A 21,882-nucleotide genomic window follows, 5' to 3' on the forward strand; every position below is an offset into this window, starting at 1 on the left:
TGTACTGACTAAGTTGACCATAACAAGTAGGTCATGTAGTATGGCCTCTTTCGTCAACCAACAGATTTCACAACTTTTTTAATTTGTTCATATAGTGTCAATTAAAACTGTGTTTTGGAAATGCTTTTATAGAATATGGCTCTTGCCTGGATCAGGTGCTCACAAGTTCAAATCTAGCAGGGTTAGGGCCTGCACTATGCCACACTGCAACTTTTGGAAATAGGAGTTCAGTGGTTCAGCTATTTGGATGTGGGGTGAACCGAAGTTCCTTCTGCCCAGCCGTGGCACTGTCCAGGTGAAAGCTGGACCCCTCAAAAAAAAAAAAAAAAAACCCTCAAATCAAAAGGCAAGATTTAAAGACTGGAGATGATTCAATGGGGAGGGAGATCCACACAGCCAGAACAGCACAGATGAGTGTGTCTCCTTTCTGTAGAGGTGGAGAGTGGCAGAGGAGAGGCCAGATTAGCAGGTAGAAGAGTAGGAAGCCACAGATCTAGGGTGATGTGAGCTCACTGATTTTGAATTGGATGCAGAAATAGCTAGAGGAAGCCAGTGAAGCATGGGTGCAATTGTCTCTCTTCCTGGGGAACCAAACCACAGTAACAGCTCTGTACAGCAATGAGGTGCCCCTGGGGTGGTACTCAGAACGTGAGTCATTCTGTGCAATGGCTAAACAGAGCTCACCTGGGACCACTTCAGTTTCACTCTATTAGTTAACGGCCAATAGAAAGGCAGAGTGGAAAGTGCTATTCTATAGAAATGGGTTTAAACTGCTGCTCATGTAAATTACAAACATCAGGACAGTACAAGATTAGTTACTTCTGCAACAAGGATGCTTCTGTTGTAATTAAGGAAGCTTCTTTGAAACTGACCTTTCAAACCTGAATGGCTCTTCTCAATTGGAGATAGTTTCTCCTGCTGAAATGGGATTGATGGAACTCCTATTGCTTCTGAACAATCAATGCAATTAATTTACTGTAACAGTACTGGGAAGCAGAACTGTTAGCCCCCAAGAAATGATGGATTCTTCCCGAGGTATATAGGATACTAAATACAATTTCCTAGAAGTGAGCAGAGTAAGAGTGTAAGTAAAATACTTAATCTGTTTTATCCTTGATTGAAATGATGGCTGAAAACTTTTTTTGGGTGAAAATAGTCAAAGTATTTTTTTCAGAATATGATTACATGGTGAGCATTCGTGGAGAACTTATTCCAATCTTACCCACATTTCTCTGAATAGCTCTCTAATTTAACAGTAATACTTTACCTTCCATGTGACTTCTTTCACGTGAAAAGCCATGTGGACCAAACTTTTAATGAAAGTATGGTCTTTTGGAATATGACCTAAGAGATCTTTGTGTGTGCACTTACATTTTCCTTTGCCTTTATTGTGAAACATCTTTTATTACATTTCTTAGGAATTTTACTTAAATTGCTTCTGTCTCAAAGTTTATTGCAGGGCTAGAATTAAGTATGAGGGCAGATATCAATGTACCACCAAATATAACTAAATGAGTGAATTACCCACTTCTGCCTATGTAATTGTTATGTGGGACACTGTGAATCCCCATTTATTTTCTGTTTGATGCTTGACCATCTGGGTAGAAACCCAGAATCTTTCAGATCAGCTCTAATATTGAAAGTCTCCTTTGAGCCTGAAATGCATGAATGCGTTTCTGGTTTGGATCCGAGTCGTGTGATAGAAGAGGTAGAAGGGAACTTGCAGATCATATGGAAGTCTTATGAATAATCCTGTATGTTGTTTTCCAGGCTTGGGCAGATGCATTTCGAAGTAGCCCTGATCTAACTGGAGTAGTGCATATTTATGAAGAACTCAAAAGGAAAGGGATAGAGTTTCCTATGGCAGATCTTGATGCTTTGTCTCCAATACACACACCACAGAGGGTAAGCTGCAGTGAAGGATTTTCCAGGGCCATATGAATAATTGGATACTATTCTTCTAACTTCTGCTCTTTTTCTCAGCTGTTGATTTATTAAAGTTGCCCCAAACTTTCTCAAACCTGGATGGCCTTCGTAATAGTAAAAGGGAGTGGAAAAGAATAAGGGAACTGCGTTGACAGGTTGATAAACTACTGGCATCCCCTTGAGACAAACATCAGCTCAAGAACAGAATGAGTCTGAAGGAGTTTTATACACTTGTTCTGTACTGAATATTGTGATCTATCACCAAACTGCCACACAAACATAACTAATCTGCTCAGCACCAGCCCGGGCAGGATCTATTGTTGAGTTAATTATCTCTCCCCCAGAGAGGACAATTGTTTCTGTTGATGATATGGTGGAACTGCCTTCAATGAATCTTGTGCAGATGAACAAAGAAGGCCTGACTTTCAAAGGTTGCTTAGTACGCAAGCCAGTGTTCTGCATTTTGTGTACTTTTTATTTTGCTTTACACAACTCTTGGGGGACATCACAAGAAACCAGTAGATGTCCCCCACTTTCAAAGGTGCTAAGCAACCACAGCTCCCGTTGACTTTGTGTGAGCTGCAGGTACTCAGTACCTTGGAAAGTCAGGGCTTACAAACTCGACTCGGCTATTACTGTTGAAAAGTAAACTTACTGATCACAAATATTCAGACTGTTCACTGTGAAACTATATGGCAATGCAATAATATAGCTGCAAATTTAAATACACAGAAAAACAGAAAATGCACTTAGGTTGTGACAGCAAAATAAATTACCTGCAATGTGTGTGTAGCAAATGATTTTGTAAAATGTGACTTCATTTCTAGGCTACATTTCTTTCACTCTCTGACCCTTGTTTTTATTTTCTTTCTTGCCTTTCTTGTGGAGGAAAACTGGAACTAAAAGTTATGGATTGGGATAGAAGAGATGAACATAGCTTGTCAATGCTATTCCACATTTATGCTCCGATATGTCAGCTTGTATTCCATAACAAAAATTGACCTTTTCCTGAAGGTGGAGCTATGGTCTGTACTTGGGCATATTGCCTTAGGATGGATGCAAACCAAGCACTGTTAGCATTCAGCATTTGAACCCTTTCTTTTTCTGATGTAACAGAGTGTTCCTGAAGTAGATCCAGCAGCAAATATGCATGTGTCCCAGTCCCAGCAAAAGACGAGCACGAGTTCCTATTCATCCCCATCTCCAACAACATATTCAGCTCCTCAGGCCCCACCTCTGAATGTGACTGGTCCCATCACTGCCAATTCTGAACAGGTACTGGGATAGAATTCTGGTTATTTCAAGTGAATAGATGAGTAAGGCTCTTAGCTCAGTAAATCAGCCTACTGAGCTGTCATCATAGTCATCTATTTTAATTTTTCTGAAGGTAAGTTTCAGTTGCAACCGAGACCTGGTTTTGTCTAGTGACCATTTCTCCTGTTGTGGATTGTGAAATCAATCTGCCTTTAAGGCTGTAAGAAAATTGTGATTTTTGTTGTTCAAAAGTTGTGGCCACAATTGGTTAAAGTTGCAGTTCAAGGCATGAAGCCTGCCTTCCAAAGCAGGGCAGCAGCACAGAAGAGACATCATGTGTCCTGCTTGGTTCTCGAAGGCAAGCATGACGGTGAGTGGAGTGGGCCGAATTTGAGTGGTGGTGTGACCCTGTCCAACCGATTGCGACACCGCTTGCTCAAATTACGCCTAGCCATCCTTCTGCCATGGCGGGAAGGGAGGGCAGGCCTACAGTGATGAGTGGCTTTGCAACCTGGTTCAGGGGATCGTAGCATCACTCAAATTTGCAGCAGCTGTAAAAGGTTTTAAAAGGTATTAAAAGTTGTGGTTTCCACAACAAAATGGTGGGCTGCAATTTTCGTACAGCTGTATCTGTCTTGGATACACACAGTATCGATTACTGTAGTATCTGAGCATCTCAGTCTTTTAATGTATCCATCCTCCCAGCCCCTGTGTGGTAGGTATGTCTTACTGTTCCCAACTCATGGGTGGGGAACTGAGGCACAGAGAGACTAAATAACTTGAACAAGGTCACAGAGGGAGTCTGTGCCAGAACTGGGAACTGAATTTGGGGCTCTCAAGTCCCAAGCTAGCACCCTAACCATTGGCCCATCCTTCCTATGAGATGCAATGAATGCAAATCCAAAGTGGAAACGCCCTGATCCAGAGGTCATGTCTCCTTTTCCCCTCATCCATATCCATTTTGAGAGAAGAGGGTAACGTTTTATAGCATAATTCTGTTTAATTTAGCTGCTCTTCTTGTTTACTTCCATGTTTCCATCTGAGTGTTAGCACAGCTGGCTTTGTCATGGTGATGAATAACTAAGCTTGGCAGGATTTGATTTCAATCCACAAAGGTCAGTAAACGTCGATTTCAGCTGACACTGAAATCGACAGAAAAAAAATCAATTGGTAACAGTTGGTGTGCTTGCAGGGAGAGGGTGTCCCAGCCCTGCAGCAACACAGGGAGCTCTCTGCAGTCCTGCTGTCATGGGAGTGAGGGAGCAGGACCCTGACAGCAGAGCTGCAGAGGGCTCCCTGCACTGCCACAGGGCCGATGAACCCAGACTCTGCAGGTGCAAGGTGCAGGGAAGTCTGCTGTCCTGGCCTGGAGGAGCAGAGACCTCCTGGCCAAGACGGCAAGGAGGAGTTGTCCTCTGCCACTGCGGAGGCAGCCTTGCTGCTGAATGGCTCCATCCCCAGGCAGAAGCTATTCAGCAACAGGAATGCCTCCCCTACAGCCAGGAACTCCTTGTCATCCTTGTAGCTCTAGCTGGCAGTGACTGCGCTGCCCAACCAGGACCACAGCCTTCCCCACACCTTGTGCCCTGTGATTCAATGTCACCAGCCTTTCGGCAGCACAGGGAGCCATCTGCAACCCAGTTGTCGGTGCAGCCCTAATCCCAACGCTACCACCCCTTAATTTCGAACAACTGTAAAACTTAAAATTGTTAAAAATAAAAAAAAAAGTCTTAAAAATAAAACTGAATATTAATTGTTGAAATTAGAGAAAACAAAAATCGAATTCTGCCATGTCCTTCATAGCTTCTTTCTTCATCACCGATCTGAAATGTTACTTATCTAGAGTAATCTATCTTCTTTATGATGAGATGTAGTAGCCTCTCTGTGATCTCCAATGACAAGCATCAGATTTACTGTTCCCAAGTCAAATCGCAGAAGCAGGGGAGTTGCAGAGCCAGTACTTAAAAATGTTCTGCTTAACACTGAAAGGTAATATGATCCTTGCTTTCCCTCCTCCCCAAAAATAGATTGCCCGGCTGCGTAGTGAACTGGATATTGTTCGTGGGAACACAAACGTGATGTCTGAAATGTTAACAGAAATGGTTCCTGGACAGGAGGATTCATCGGACCTTGAGTTGCTACAGGTAAGTGTGTTTTCCAGCAAATCTGTTCCTGGAGCCTGGCATGATGGGGTTTCCTTTTCCTACACTCCACTTCAGTTTCTTGGTTTGTCTGGTTCTGTATTGGAAGTGTGCTTGTGTCTGGACTCCTTAACTGGGCAATAGTCATGCTTTTTGGATGCTGTTGTGCAATTGAGGTATGTGATGAAACCCTCAAGGCAACTTCAGTCCTGTTCTGTGAACTTTGCTTGCTCCTTAATCTTTCGCTAATGCTGTGGTATGGAACCTGAAGAAAGAATTGAAATTGGAGGAAGGCCAAGGCAATCTGTACTTCAGCAAACACTTAGGATCATCTTTATAATGGCAAAAAGACCCCAAATCCTGACAGAGCACAAACCTATTCTCTGTTCCAGGATGGATTAAATTTTACCAAGGGATACTGTCAATTCTTCGTCACTTGAAATCTTTAAATCCAGACTGGATGTCCCTTTCTTAAAGGTACTCTAGCTCAGCCAGAAGTTATGGGCTTGATGTAGGATACTGTTCGTTGTTCTCTGGCTTGTGCTGTGCAGGTCAGACTAGATGATCATAATGGCCCTTCTGGCAATAAAATCTATGAATACATTGAATCAGCAGTATTCCAGATGAGCCAGCCTTAATGGGACTAAGTTCATCTCCCAGGCTTCATGTCTTGTTCCCCAAGCCAGCAATGGCTGAGGGTGCTACTGGGGCAGTACACTCAGTTGCGGGCAGGCAGGTAGCCATTCAGCAACAGGAATGCTGAAGTAGACAAGGTCTCTGCCCTGAGAAAGTGATGAGCTGACTTTCCAGCTTCTGTCCCTGTTCGTTACTTGCCTTCTCTTCCAAAGTAGGCTATCGTCTCATCACTGGGCCAGTGGAGGATGTGCCCCCCCAGCGTGGCACAATGGGAGCAAGGCAGGGAATTGCTTTCTGTGATGCACCAGAGTTTGAAATTGGTCCACAACCTGGTCTCTCCAATGCAGCAGCAGTGTGTTGTCTCGAAGCCATCATGGCAGCTGATGAGAGACTTTACAATAGATAAAGAGCCTTTCAGCTACTAAGCCTTTTGGATTGGATTGATCAAAACAAAAGCAGCTTCCAGGACAATGTGGCAGACCAAAACAGCACAGAACCATTTGTTTATATTTATAAACAAGCACGAAAATCCTGACCCAGTGTAATGCCAGTCTAGCTCTGAGGTTAGAGAAATGATCACACAGTGAAGTGTGACAGTAGTGATTCTTTATTCAGACTGGTTCTCTCCAGCTGATGCAGCCTAAATCTGGGTCACCGAGGAGAGAGACTATTTTTGACTTTAAAGATGGAAAGGTGTGAGCTGGATACTTATATGTGAAGGACTTCTTGCTTTGAGGTTTTATATCGTCGTGCTTCTTAAATAGTTCCTGACATTCTCCTCCACAATTAAATGTAAACAGCCTGCCTAAGAGCCAAGACTGAGCAGAATAGATAGGGACTGTCAGCCCTATCCACTATGGCAGCAAGCAAACCTCTGAAATGTCACAATCTGCTTCTAAAGTGATTGGGATCAAAACTGACATTGGAGAACATATTCCTCAAGCTGTTAAGGCAGCTGGATTGCATGAAGTGAAATTTATCCAGAGCTTAGAATGTCAGAGCAAGCAAAGAAAACAAACACGTTTTGCTTTCATCCCAAAGGTTATGTACCAACAAGTCATCCTTCTTTAGTGCTGAATTTCCTCTCTGGGGAAGGGTGGGAGAAGAGGCGGAACATGATTTGGTTGAAAAGCTTATTCTCATTGGAGTAAAACTGGGGTCTCGCCAGTGGCATCAGGCAGCTCTCCTGACATGTCAGTTTTAACCTCTGGTCCATACAATTGCAACCCTGTGCCCTCTGAGACTGCCAGAGGTGAAAGAATATACCCATTAATTGGTGATGGCAGAGAAAGCGGATCACCTAACTAAGGCAAACTTGAACCCATATTCCTTGGGGTGAAAGACTTCTACAGTGCACACCTCTATGCAGTCTAGCCTTTAAGGTTCTCTCCTTAATCACTCAATGCCCTGGGTTACATCTTATCAGTGGACACGCTGACCACGGTGAGACTCTACTATTTGGTGTTGTGTAATACGACTATCCAGAATGTTTTAGCGTTTAGTTCTGCAATGTGTGTAGTTTGTATTTGTTTCCATAATACATGGTCACGCTTTGTGCTGTGTGCCTCCACTTTCCCAGCTGCTGGGGTGTTTCTTTTTCACTGTGTCTAGCCAAACCAGCGGCAAATACCAGTGATCACTTTCCCATGCTCCTAAGCCCGACAGGACAATACCTTTGGTGCTTTGTGCTGCTAGGCAGAAAACCTGGGTGTGTCCATTCTGGGAGGCCCTGGCTGTAGTATGCTTACTCTCAAAAATATTTATGAAAATAATCCATAGGTATTTAATTTTTTAAAAATCTTTGCCATGTATTTATGATTAAAGAAGAACTAGACACAGAATCATAAATAGGCCCTCAAGGTTTTAGGCCATGGTCCTTCTGAAATGTGTGTTCTCTTGGGTGGCATTTAATCTTCCGTAATCCACACTGTGTTGGTGCTTCTCATCTGATTGAGAATGCTGAGCCAGTGATGCATGTGGCTGAAAACAGAGCCCAAGCAAATATACTTGTTCTTCACTGGTTATTGTAATACATGTGTGTACAATTTATTTCCTTAGGAACTGAACCGAACCTGTAGAGCTATGCAACAGAGAATTGTGGAACTTATCTCCCGAGTGTCCAATGAAGAAGTCACGGAGGAACTGCTGCATGTGAATGATGATTTAAATAACGTCTTCCTCAGATATGAGAGGTGGGACACCTTTTCCAGTAGTCCTATTTACTCCCACATTTTGGGTTTCCTCAGAAATGCAGGACAAATTATTAAGCAACCAATAAGTTGAAATGCAAAGCAAATTGGAGGAACTGGACCAAGAAACTGGTATGAAGAATTCATATGTTCTCCATTGTGATTGGCCTTAAATTCATCCGTGTCCCCAAGAAGGCTTACAGATTCTGGTTTTAAAAGATGCTGAGATTTTTTTCATAGCCACTGAGTTTTGGTTTCTTTTAGAATTGCAAAAAAGAGAACTGATTTGAATGTAGCTATGACTTCTCAAAGCACTGGGTTGTAAAAGTTGCAAATAAATGCTGGGCTCCTACCTTTTTAAATTCAGAACCAGAAATGTGTTTTAAAATTAGGAGACTGATTGCTGTTACATTACATATCCTACTAAATGTAGCACTCTTGGGAAAGTTTAATCTTTCCCTGAATGATTGGTGCAGGAGGCAAACCTATTAAAAAAGGTTGCTTGTCTCCCCTACTGATAACACAAGCCTTGTTTATAAAAAAAGCTTTTTAAAAATAAATTAGACTCTAGCTGTGTGGTTTTGTGCTGTCACAGAAAAACTGCACATTGATGCAAAAAATCCGTATCCCCCAATCCATTTCACCTAGTCTTTTGCACCAGACTCTTCACAATTTCCAAACTAGAATTGTTCCTCATGCTATGAATTGGGACAATTCAACACCTGTGAGCAGGATTTTACAAGTAGCGAAGTGTAAATGTCTCTGCTTAAGGCTCAGAATGAGACCGATTACCCGTAAAATGGTGAAACTTGAAACATTTTTCTCCATCTCGAATCTCACTGAATGGGGTTAAGCTTATTATTGCGTTTTACACCTAAAGGGCAGCTGCACAGTTAAAAAAAAATGTTTGAAAAATGCAAATAAATTGCAGAGTCACTGCGTAGGTTTGAATATTTCAAGCATGTAGAAACCAGTTTATCCTCTTCCTCCTTTACCTCCATTACTCAGAGTTCAGAATTCCAGATGTTGATTTCTGATGCCACTGATGACATAAAATGCAGTCAGTGGATGCAAGCAGGAACTGACTTCTTGAATTTGGAGCTTGTTGGTTCAGAGGAGAAAGTGGCTTGTAAATCTTAGTAGCACATATTTCTCAATACAATGGGGATGCTTTCATTTTTGGGAGCACGCAGAGTGGGGGCTTGATATTTCAGAGAAGCTGAGCATGCACAGCCTCCACAGACACTTACAGAAATTTGGGCCTAAGCTTCCCTCTATATTTCCTCTTAATTGACAATGTAGCTTCCACTGTTAGTTTAAGAAATCTTCGCAGTTCACTCTGACATTGTCCTGCTGGCAGAAGGCCCATGGTATTGAATGAACGTGCACAGGTCCTGACTTTCGTACCGGGTGGAGGGGGTTGGAGTTTCTAATTGATCTTTATTCAGAAACAGGCTGACTTCAAAACATTTTGTTGTGTTTCATAAGGAAAGAGGGTGATAGATGGCTTTTGTAAAGGGAAATCACGCCTCGCCAATCTATTAGAATTCTGTGAGAGGGTCAACAAACATGTGGACAAGGGTGATCCAGTGGATACAGCGTACTTAGACTTTCAGAAAGCCTTTGACAAGGTCCCTCACCGATGGCTCTGAAGCAAAGCAAGCACTCATGGGATAAGATCGAAGGTCCTCTCAAGGATCGATAACTGGTTAAAAGATAGGAAACAAAGGGAAGGAATAAATGGTCAGTTTTCAGAATGGAGAGAGGTAAATAGTGGTGTCCCCCAGGGGTCAATACTGGGACCAGTCCTATTCAGTATATTCATAAATGATCTGGAAAAAGGGGTAAACCAGTGAGGTGGCACAATTTGCAGATGATACAAAGCTACTCAAGATAGTTAAGTCCAAAGCAGACTGAGAAGGGTTACAGTGGGATTTCACAAAACTGTGTGACGGCAACAAAATGGCAGGTGAAATTCATTGTTGATAGATGCAAAGCAATGCACATTGGAAAACACAATCCCAACTATACATATAAAATGATGGGATCTAAATTAGTGATTACCAGTCAAGAAAGAGATCTTGGAGTCCCTGTGATAGTTCTCTGAAAACATCCACTCAATGTGCAGCAGCAGTCAAACAAGTGAACAGAATGTTAGGAACCATTAGGAAAGGGATAGATAAGACAGAAAATATCATATTGCCTCTATATAAATCCATTATACGCCCACATCTTGAATGCTGCATGCAGATCTGGTTGCCTCATCTCAAAAAAGATATATTTAGAATGGGAAAAGGTACATAGCAGGGCAACAACAGTTAGGGGTGTGGAACAGCTTCCATATGAGGAGGTATTTAAAAGACTGAGATTTTTTCAGCTTGGAAAAATATAAAATCAGGTCTATAAAATCATGACTAGTGTGGATAAAGTAAATAAGGAAGTGTTATTTACTCCTTCTCATAACACATGAACTAGGGGTCACCAAATGAAATGAATAGGCAGCAGGTTTAAAACAAACAAAAGGAAGTATTTCTTCACACAATGCACAGTCAACCTATGGAACTCATTGCCAGGGGATGCTGTGAAGGCCAAAACTATAACAGGGTTCAAAAAAGAACTAGATAAATTCATGAAGAATGGGTCCATCAGTGGCTATTAGCCAGAGTGGCTAGAGATGCAACCCCATGCTCTGAGTGTCCCTAGCTTCTGTTTGCCAGAAGCTGGGAGTGGATGACAGGGGATGGATCACCTGATTATCTGCTCTGTTCATTCTCTCTGAAGCACGTGGCATTGGCGACTGCCAGAAGACAGGATACTGGGCTAGATGGACCATGGATCTGACCCAGTATGGCTGTTCTTACGTTCTTAGATCTGCATGAGGGCAACCCTAGAAAGTAGGGAAGATCCATTTTTAGTGACTGTTAAGGCTGAGTCCGGGCCACAGACATACAGCTAGTGGAAACAAATGACCCTGCCCAGTGTTTTTCCTCTAATCAATCTATTTTAGCTGAAGTGGTTTATTTTGTGCTTGGGGAGTGTCTGCCTGGGCATTGGCCCTGAGCAGCTGCTGAGAGCCTGGGAGTGTTTAGACAAGGGGGACAGACCCATGAAATGTTGAGAGAGATGAGGTTTGCAGAAGCTCTGAATGTACTGTAGCGTGCTCCTTGGGCAGAGCTGTGCTAGGGCACTGCTCTGCAAAGCGGGAAATGCTTGGGGAGGGGGAGTACTCAACTCTCTGGCCAGGGGCATTATCCTTCTGGCTCCAAGTTCTCCTACCCCATGTCTTCAGAAAATCCTGTCAAGTGGTGGTTTATGAAGGGAAGCTGTGCAGCCTCCTTCACGCTGCAGACCCTGGATGTACTGGCCTCCATGTGCTGTAAGAGCGAGTTAGTCAACACCATCCCTGCCGGAGCCCCGGAACACAACCTCTGTAATAGTTTTCTTTCTTCCTTCAGAGCAGCTGGGAGATCCCACCAAAAGCCAAAAAAAGCTATCTTCACCCCCACGGACATGTCCTGGCTTTGTCTTGAACTTGACTTGCTCAGAGTGCATGTGTGGGTTTGATAGTCTCTTTTGTTTTATAACAGGTTTGAACGGTACCGATCAGGCCGTTCGGCACAAAGCGCCAGTAATGGAGTAAGTATCCAGTTCACCTTCTACAGTCGTGGTACACTCAGGAGACTTCTGCCAAACACACGCTGAGTGTCTGCGTTGTAACGCTGGCTATGGTGAAGAACGTTTCCATGACTGATTGGTATTGAATTTACAAAATGAGGTGAAAGATAGAGGTCTTGTGGGGCGCAGCTCTTACCATTACACGGCTCCAAAGCTAAAGGGGGTGAGGAAACAGAAGGCAACTTAACTAATTCTGAGGTGATAGGGGAGACGTGTGAGAGATTTTTCAAGGCTGTGTTGGATGGGCTAATACCATAAAAGCAAGCCAGATGTTGAGCCTATACTGCTTTTTGGACAGCGACCTAGCCAAACAAATATCTTTTCTGTCTACTTGTGTTGCATTCATAGTCTGAAAGCCTAATTAAAATACTCCCATTTGCAACAGCTTTCCACAGAGGGCTTTTTTAGGAAGCATCCATCATTCTCATTTTATTTTGTCTCTGTTATAATTGCTCGGCAGGAAGTATAACCTACCATCTTGACTGTCACAACAGGTGCTGAGTGAAGTGACGGAGGATAATTTAATAGATCTGGGCCCTGGTTCCCCAGCTGTCGTGAGCCCAATGGTGGGGAGCACAGCACCTCCAACTTCACTTTCCTCGCAACTTGCAGGGCTTGGTAAGTACCTAGTTTTTAAAGGGCAGATCAGCATGGAACAGTAGCTGCATGTGACTTGTCCCGAGCCACTCTGTGGTGAGCCTGCATTTGGGTCACTGGGTTAACAAGTGCCTGTATTTTGTTTGAGGTAGTAGTTACTGGTAACAGCCTGGTGACATTAAGAAGAGCTGTGGGTAAAAAGCATTGTCCAGCAGTTAGAACAGTGGAAAAGGAGATGGATATGGGCTTTAGTCTGTCACCGATTCACTGTGTAACCTTGGGTTATTCGCTTAACCTCTGTGCTTCCATTTTCCTATCTGTAAAGTCAGGATATTACTGATTTACTTGCTCCAAAGGGATTTGAGACTTAGAAGCACTTTTACAAACTTTAATTGAAATCCTCGGATGAATGGTTCTATCCAAGGACAAATCTTGTGTTTTACAATAGATGAAAGGGCTCTTGATCTGGTCATTCCTTTTGACCTCTGCATTGGATTCCCAGCCAGTTTAACAATGGGGAGAAGCACAAGGACTAAGAACTACAGCTAAGAAGACCGGAATCCTTGCGCAAAATAGCTGTCCTCTTCTTTTGTGTCATCTGTGTCAAAACAACAAAACTGGGGGCTGGGAGGAGAGAAGGCAGCTTTATACTACTTAGGAGGTATAGTCTATATCATGGTTCTTGAGCGATGGGAAATCTCTATCCAGGCTACTCAGGGTAAAAATCCACGCTACTCAGTGCAATATTATGGCTCTCCTCTACTTTTCACTGTAACTATCCTATATTGCTGCTGATTCTGTGTGTACCCTAGGTATTCCTGACTGGTACTTGATCACAGTTCACTATTCTATTGGTCCCTTATTCTCTCTTGTTGGTGTTGTAGACTTGGGCACAAACAGTGTCAGTGGAACACTCAGCTCCCTTCAACACTGTAACCCTCGAGACGACTTTGACATGTTCGCACAGACAAGAGGCAGTTCCTTGGCTGACCAGCGGAAGAGGTAAGTTGGCATTTGGTTTTAAATGCTCTTTGTTCCTAGGGAACAAAATTTGAGGCCTCTTCAGGTCAAAGTGATCTTATAGCTCAAATTACAAGGATTTTCATCCTCTTACCTTACTTAACGTAGATTTTCTCCTGCTGGATTTTATTGGATTATTTGGTAGGTGGAGAGGTCGTTTTTATAGGCCAAGGTCCACTGTAGATTGGTTCAGTAATTTCAGGTGCCATCTTGTTTCACCTCTGAATTTCCAAGTCACCTAGAAACTTAGGAATTAAGTCGCTTAAATTCTTTTTCTACACAGTGGGTGTGGGAATTAACCTTCCCCTAAATAACCCTGAAGGTATCCGAATATGAGAGTAAACTTTGGAAGACTAGCAGTGGCTTAGGGTAAGTCTATACTGCAGTTAAAAACCCGTGGCTGGCCCATGCTACCTGCCTTGGGCTTGGGCTGGGGTGCTATTTAATTGCAGCATAGACATCTACAGTCAGCATGGAGTGCGGGCTCTAGGACCCTGCAAGGTTGGAGGGTCCCAGAGCTTGGGCTGCAGCCAAACCAGAACGTCTGCACTGCAATTAAGTGGTCCCCGTAGCCTGAGCCCTGCGAGCCCAGCTCAGCTGGCCTGGGTCGGCTGCAGGTGTCTAACTGCAGTGTAGACGTGCCCTTAGAGTCTTTCACGTATAGGTCATGGCTTCAACCTGCACAGGTCTGTAATGACCAATCGTTATCACCTGAGCCTGGGAACTGAATTACCATCTCACCCTTAGGGCTGGTTCCTGCTGCTCCAGATCAAGGTATGTTGGCTGGGCAGCATGAAGAAGCTCCCACACTCTACCTAGTCTGTAGAAAACAAGACGTCCGAGGGCTGCACCTTCCCAAGCACTGAATAGGAATGAATTTTTTTAATGAAAAAGGAACCCATGCTCTTATTCTGAGAGCTTTTGATCTCTCTCATGTGAGGCTCATTAGAAGGAGACTGTCAGGTATTTTTGTTCCACGTAACCCTTCTCTAAGGCCCTCCCTGGTTTCAAATTCGAGGAGATACAGGTCGTATCAGAGATTGGAAGCGAGTCCAAGTACCGCAGGAGGAACAGCACCAATATCCTGCAGCGACAGGCACCTTAGAGATGCAGCTAGGCAGCATCCCGTGCACCTTCGTTCCCTTTCTCAGCTGGTAGCTACCCGCTGCATTCTCTCTCTGCCTGGTTTTCTCAAAAAAAAAAAAAAGATCCTCATCAGGAGAGACCAGGCCTGGAAAATCACAGCTAGGAAGCTACAGCTCAGAGGTCCTGGAGAGCAGGAGGGCTTAAGCAGCCATAAGTACAGATGTCCATACTGCTCCAGGAGTAATAGAAATATATTTGATCAGTTTAGCATTTTAATTTAGAGTTGCTAAATTAGCACTAAGTGTGACTGAATTCACACTGGGGTGCTAAGCCTGGGGTAAACACATCATAGCGGGATCTAAATCCAGATCCCTTACAGGGTTTCCGTTATGCCTGTTGTACTAAATGAAACGTGAAACTGCTCTTCTCAGCCTGCAACTCCATCTCCATCGTATGGGAAGTAATGGAGCAAAGAGCACACTGAAATCCATCATTTCAGAAGAGAGGATTATTGTACCCTCATTAGCTCTTATGCTGTTAAAAGAGAGTGAAGCAACTCCCTAGAGATTTGGCTGTAGCTTATTCTGCTGCAGAAGCAAGGCAGAGAGGTGCCACAAGGACTCCTCATTGTTAAGGCAGAGACTGTGGATCGCAGGTCCTCGGGCTGGTAGAAGCAGGTATGCCAGGGAGAGATGTTTCACCAAGTCAGGCATGTAGCACCACCCAGTGGCTAATTTACAGGTAGGTGTTGGTATCTGCTTGAGAGAGCTGATTACTAGCCCTTGTGCATGAAGGAGAAGTGATGTTAGTGTTCCCTTAGCTAAATAACTATGGTTATGATCCTTTTCAATAGCAATTTTGCATATCTTTTTAAATACCCAGTAAACAGGCAGCAGATCTGGTGAACCGAGCTAGTATGTTTTCCTGCATCTTTGTTTCCTTATACCACTTGTTGATTACTGTGGCCACTTCCATCATGGCCTTCTCCATAACTGGTAGGACCTTCTTCCCTACCCGTTACCTGATGAGGTCATATCTCCCCTTACCTCCACTGGCTCCCCCTTCACCACATCATGTTCATGCTTCTTGTCACCACCTTTTAAGGCTTCACAGAAACTTAACTGGTCTCTATCCAGTCCCAGCATTTTGCGCCCCCCGCTCTACCATTGATGACGGCTTCCAAGCCCCATGTGCCTGCTTCTTCCCTATCATCTTCATGCATTCTTCTGCACTGTCCTCTGCATTTGGAATGCCCTTTCTGAGCGGACCTCCAAAGCTACCTGAAGGCTCACTTCTACCATGATAACTGTAAGAAACTTAACTATTTAAATCTCATTCTGTCTAAAAAAACAAACCAACCAACCCCCAACAACCTGTTTGCTCCATTGTGCTATGTCCTAGTTTCAGTGAGTAACTTGGTAATCATATTTGATGCCTGTCCTGCCTCCTCGCCCGCTCCTTACTCTGTCTCTTACACATCCCATGTTGCATCATATCTGAAATCCATTCGTAATCACCTCGGGTCAGAGAATGTGTTTTTATCTGTACTGAGAGGCACCTACTGCACTCATAAAAATGATAAAAATTGGAAAACGTTCAGCGGAGGGCAACAAAAATGATTAGGGGACTGGAACACATGACTTATGAGGAGAGGCTGAGGGAACTGGGATTGTTTAGTCTGCGGAAGAGAAGAATGAGGGGGGATTTGATAGCTGCTTTCAACTACCTGAAAGGGGGTTCCAAAGAGGATGGATCTAGACTATTCTCAGTGGTAGCAGATGACAGAACAAGAAGCAATGGTCTCAAGTTGCAGTGGGGGAGGTTTAGGTTGGATATTAGGAAAAACTTTTTCACTAGGAGGGTGGTGAAACACTGGAATGCATTACCTAGGGAGGTGGTGGAATCTCCTTCCTGAGAAGTTTTTAAGGTCAGGCTTGACAAAGCCCTGGCTGGGATGATTTAGTTGGGGATTGGTCCTGCTTTGAGCAGGGGGTTGGACTAGATGACCTCCTGAGGTCCCTTCCAACCCTGATATTCTATGATTCTATATGCTCCATGCTAGTCTCAAATAAAACAAGTGGCAGACTAGTAGATTAGTGCCTAATGCATTTGTTCTGGCATTCAGGGGCGGCTGGATTTGCATCAGTTCTGTTTGTTCCTTTGTTTCAGCGTGACGTATGAGGATCCGCAGGCTGTCAAAGGACTGGCATCTGCTCTGGACGTTCGAAAACAGAACACAGGAGGGGTACGTCATTGCTCTGAATTACTGCCCTCTGAAACAAGCTCTCCAGCACAAAGCTGGGAGCGTGACATGCGATGCTGCATCTGTGTCTGAGTTAAACTTTTCATTTGGTATCCCACCAATGATTCAGAAGGTAGCATTGTCCATTGCATTTAGTGTGGATGCCAGCGAGGGCCATGTTGAAATAAATATCAAAAGAACATGTACTTGCTTGGTAACCATTCCTAAAGAGAATTGCTACTTAATGTATTCAGCATAAATAACATCACAAAAACACAGTGGGTGAATGATTCTGTAATCTTGCAGTCTGCCTGGATGTCTAGCTTTCTGGGAGGAGCCACTGCAGAATTGAGTGGGTAACCTTCTATGAACGCTGATTAATTCTTGTCTATGAAAGTTGTTCAGAAAGAACACAATCTGTCTGAAGTTATAACAAACTAGATAGTAGTGACCTAGAGTGAAAGCTCACACTGGGGATGCCTTTAACTCCTTTGGCCAGCCCCATCTAGGGATGTGAGCTGAGTAAAGAGCAAGTGAAATTCCCAGATATACCCCCAACCCCCTTTTACCACTTTGTACACTCATGGTTGTCACTGTAAGTCTAGTGATGGCTGAAGGAGTTCAGAGCCCCCAACCTGGCTCTGTATTGACCACTAGGGAGCGTGGAAGAGCCAACACAGCACACATCCTTCTCCATCAGCTGAGTTGCATCTTCCCATCCCATGTTGATCCCCTCTCGATTCTCTCACATGCTGGGAGGTTGCAATATATTCTGAGGCATCTGGCCAGCCCAGCGAACTTTCACCCTGAGACAGTGAGAAATGGGAATGAATGTTTGTGGGTGAGTCAGGCCAGGTGTGCCCAGCTGCTTGCTGCCACTTAGACTGTTGAGAACAGAATCTTTAATCCCTTCTTTGTTGCTGGCTAACTTTGGAATTACCAGTGGTGTGTGCTGATGTGACACACAAGCCCTTGGCAATGGAGGCTCTATTCCACTGGTGGCTAAGGGGTTGTTATCCTTATTCATTAGCGGTCTTGTTCTTATTTTATACCTGCTTCGGGCACTGCTGCCACCAGTCACTCACACCAGCATAGATGTTACTCTGCCTGAAGTGTTGTCAGTTCAAAGGACCATGTCTTGAACTAATCTGACTGGTCAAAGTATTTGAAAGCAGTCACTCTTCTGGACTATTGAATTTGGGCTGTGGGATATCATTACAGCTCAGATCTTCACCCTCTTTTCAAAGGTCCTGATGACTGTACCACGTAGTCCAAAATAGCCCATTTTATGATTGGTTAACATAAGCACTGCTTGTCTGGGAGGAAACGTAAACCCCGAATAGCTAGGAGACAAAATACACTTTACAAAATGATGCAAGGCTGTTGGGCACTGCTGCTTAGAGGTGATAAAAATGCTAATAACGTCTAAAAGTTATCAACCCCTGTTGGTGTAGTAGGAGTAAAATTGTTGGTAGCTTCTTGTTCTCTATAAACTAATGTGTGGTTTAATTAGGACAAGGCTTAACTGAAGGATATTTCGCTTGTAGGTAATCCAGGGAGGGGCCAAAGCCTATTACAGCACATTCTTCTCAGACTTCTCATTTTAATGAGGTTCTCTTATGTTTAAAGTTCTTCTCATCAAACTGAAGTAGTGCAGTTCTCAAACGGTGGTCCATGGAGAGATGGCTGGTCATAGGCAGTTGACTATCCTTGCTTCCAGCTGCTAAATCACATGACGACAGCTAAAAGTATATTACTTTTACCCTTCCATGTTGGGAACTGCTGTAGTTGCCAGTGAGATGTTACAGGATGGCAATTAGGAAGGGCAGTGCCCATGAGATAACCTTTGTTATCCACACTGTGGAGAAGTTGAGAAGATTGAGTGATTTCACCTCGTGATACATTCCCCAGCCAAACTCCTGAAATGAGATGTTATGGTTTTGGTCCCCTTAAACTGTGAAGCCCTTAAAGATGTGCAGTTTGAAAGGCGCCAAACTATTTCATCCAGTTATGATTATTTGCTCTCCCCCGGCCACTATCATCATGTCCTTTGTAAGGTTGGCGTTACCAGGCTAAGCCTGGACAGTCTCTCTGGAGACCAAGAAAAATTGGAGGAAAAATAACGTTTGCTGTGAATTATCACCTCCAGAAAGGGAAGTTCCAGAATGGCTTAAACGTAGGGATTTTTGTGAGGTTCGACAGATTTCAGAGTCACCTAGTCCACATTCGGACGACTTTTAAGAAAAATAGAAACGTCAGCCTCATTTAGAAATTGTGAGTTCTGTAACCTGCCCAAAGGAAGCCAAGAGGCCAGGACTCCTGTTTCTGATGTACAGATCGCACAGAAGGGAGACAGAAGCAGGTGGTGTCTTTAAGTGGGTATTGCCAGAAAGGACCCTATGCGTAGTATATGCTTCTGATTTACTGCTGTTGTATTATTACCTTATCACGGGTGTTGCTGTGGTTTCTTTCTTTATGGGCATTTCTGCTCTCAACGCAGAGGAGAGGTAAAGGTGGGAGCTCAGACATGGAGCCCATAGACAAGTGGCTAATTACGCAAGGAATGGTGAGGATTTCACCAATTACAATGAACCCTGTTCCCCATTCCTATTCCTTTTGTAGAATAACCATCCTGTGTTTACCTCTCACCCAACCTGCTGAACTATCACAAATCAGACAGTACAAGGATTTTATTCCCCACCTGTATAATTGTCTAGGGGATGGGGAAAGTTTAGTATTCAGGGGGTAGGTCTCCAAAAATTCCTTTTTATATTGCCTAGAGACCTGCAGCCCCGTAAGTCTCTTGTTGGCATCAGTTGTTGCAGTTTCTACTGTCCATCTTTACCTTCGAAACAGGGCTGGGGATCCTGTTAGTTCCTTTTACTGTCTCGATTTATATATGCAGTATCCACTTTTCAAGCATAAACACAAGCTCCATGTATTTAATTCAGGGATGGGTCATTTTCTCGGCTCCTTTTCAAACTCCTTTAATAGCAGCCGACTCCTGCGGCACTTAACTCCATGGCGAGCCCAGCACATGAAGTTTGCAGGATCAAACCTAGTTGGATTGAGTAGCATAGGAGAAGGGTACTTCTCTGTGTCTTTCTCTTTTTCTGCTTATTCTAAAACAAGGGAACCTGAGTGTGCTAGCTGGATTGACATGTTCCATTGGCACTGGCAAATGTCCCATTTAAGGAATATTTCCTGCATTAAGGCTTTCAGGATTGGACTTTATTGGGAGGACCTGGTGCAGGGTTTCCTACTCTGGCAGTTTTATTGTGAGTCTCGTGATACAGAAGTTTTACTTACAGCATCAGGTCCTGGAGACAGCTGAGCACATGAGAATCTCAGCATGCCTTTAAATAACAGTTCTGTGCTCTGATGCTTATGATGAAAAGTTTGAAAGTGTGACCTGAGTGTACCTTAAAGGCTCAGAAACCAGAGGGAAATAAAGAGAACGCAACAATTGTTTTAAAATAACTCATTTTTAAGTCAGTCTCGATTCAGGGGAGGGAGGAGCTGACTCATGTTTTAATGTTTGAGGTTTCAATACTGTGGTGACCTGCTTTCAAGTATAACCACACACATCTTTAGGAGGAATGGTCAAAGTCCTGACATGAGACTTATTGCGGGTTTGTAGGGGTGTGTGTGGCTTAGATTTTTTGAAGGGGCGGGAAGGGGATTTTTTTGGAAGCGGGCTGAGGCTTTTTACTATTAAACTTAAGAGCTGGGACTATCGAAAGAGCTTACAGGGGCTGGGTATCCAATTCCTACTGAAATTCAATGGGGCACCCAACTCCTGGAGGGGACTTTGAAGATCCCAGCCTAAAGGGGACATGTTGAGGAAAAAAATTAAGATCCGGAAAGTAAAGGGTATATGGCATCAGAACACATCCCTGAAATGAAACTGATGGATCCTAAATCGAAAAGTATAACACAAGCCCAGGTTTTTAAGTGAGGTGTGTGAAACTGCACGTCACCAACAACATGCATGCCAGTGCCCAGTGGAGACACAGCAATTGGGTATTTGGGCATGTACATAGCCAGTAAGGTGCCTGACTTGGTCACATTCATTTGCAAATGCCTGAGTGCGTGCTGGGTTCTCTGCGTGTGTCATGGGCACACTGTGTGCCCAGTTGTATGCACCTAACTTTGAAATGGAACTCTGGTTCCCAGTGTTTCAGACCCACAATTACTAATATAAGCTCGAAAGAGCCGTAAAAGGAATGGCACCTGCTTCTCTGCTGATGCCTTTGGATGCAGTTCCCTGTGACGCTGGCTGGTGTGTGGAGCTGTAGCAGCCACTGATGATCTATTCCATTTTGTTAGAGGCTCATCCATTATGAATAATCCTGTGATTGAGTTAGTTCCCAGTGTTTGCTTTTCCACTGTTTACAAGTGCAGGGAAGCATGAAATTGGTGCCCCCGCTGTTCACTCCATTCAGGCCACTGCCTTATTGAAAAACCAAACACAATATCTGCTTATTGGCTTGTGGTTATTCGGCCTGGAAAAAAGGATACTGCAGCATTCATGGAGGCATACAGATTTTGCGGGGGATCTGGGTGCCCTAGTATGAACTAGGTGCCAGTTTCTGCCCTCACAAGGTGCTCACCCTTGTTCATATTATATCCCTAAAATAAAACAGGACTAATCATTAACTCAGTTTCTCTCAACCGGCTGTAGTTCTTAACCATATTTATTAATCCCACTTGGTAGTATTTACAGTGTAAATGGAATAATTAGCATCCTAGTCCTGAACTACTGGGTGTTCAAATTCTTTGCAAACTTTTTGTACTGTTGAGATGTGGAAAAGAGGGATGATATTGACACACCTCTCAACTGTATCTCTACAACGTTAGGGATGTTAAAGGGGAGGGTTTTTGCCTTTTTAAAAAGCGGCCAGAGCATCATTTAAACTTTTTCATAAACCGGCACTTGACTTCTTTCCAAACTGTGACAGCCTTAATTTAGGTTTAGTTCCTTCCTCTCTCTCTCTCTCTCTCTCTCTCTCTCTCTCTCTCCCACTCCCTTTGTGCCACCCCCCGCACCGTACCCGCATGCATAAGAAATTCACTCTAGGACTCTGTGCACGCTGTTCTGGTGAACTTGGCACTA

At 43.8% G+C, this 21,882-nt stretch overlaps 1 protein-coding gene across 3 annotated transcripts in view; it reads left to right on the forward strand.

Annotated features, from left to right (window-relative positions):
- Positions 1-21,882, forward strand: part of TOM1L2 (target of myb1 like 2 membrane trafficking protein) — a 62,264-nt gene that overhangs the window by 30,233 nt on the left and 10,149 nt on the right. For 2 of the 3 annotated variants that reach the window (XM_074965087.1, XM_074965088.1), the window contains exons 5-12: positions 1,771-1,905; positions 3,043-3,201; positions 5,208-5,324; positions 8,016-8,149; positions 11,734-11,782; positions 12,316-12,439; positions 13,303-13,420; positions 16,694-16,769. In XM_074965087.1, the coding sequence (XP_074821188.1) occupies positions 1,771-1,905; positions 3,043-3,201; positions 5,208-5,324; positions 8,016-8,149; positions 11,734-11,782; positions 12,316-12,439; positions 13,303-13,420; positions 16,694-16,769 (912 nt within the window). Of the gene's footprint in view, positions 1-1,770; positions 1,906-3,042; positions 3,202-5,207; positions 5,325-8,015; positions 8,150-11,733; positions 11,783-12,315; positions 12,440-13,302; positions 13,421-16,693; positions 16,770-19,266; positions 19,333-21,882 lie in introns of all 3 variants that reach the window. The other variant, XM_074965086.1, reaches the window with a different exon arrangement.

This window comes from Natator depressus, chromosome 10, assembly GCF_965152275.1.
Source record: "Natator depressus isolate rNatDep1 chromosome 10, rNatDep2.hap1, whole genome shotgun sequence".
NCBI lineage: Eukaryota > Metazoa > Chordata > Testudines > Cheloniidae > Natator > Natator depressus.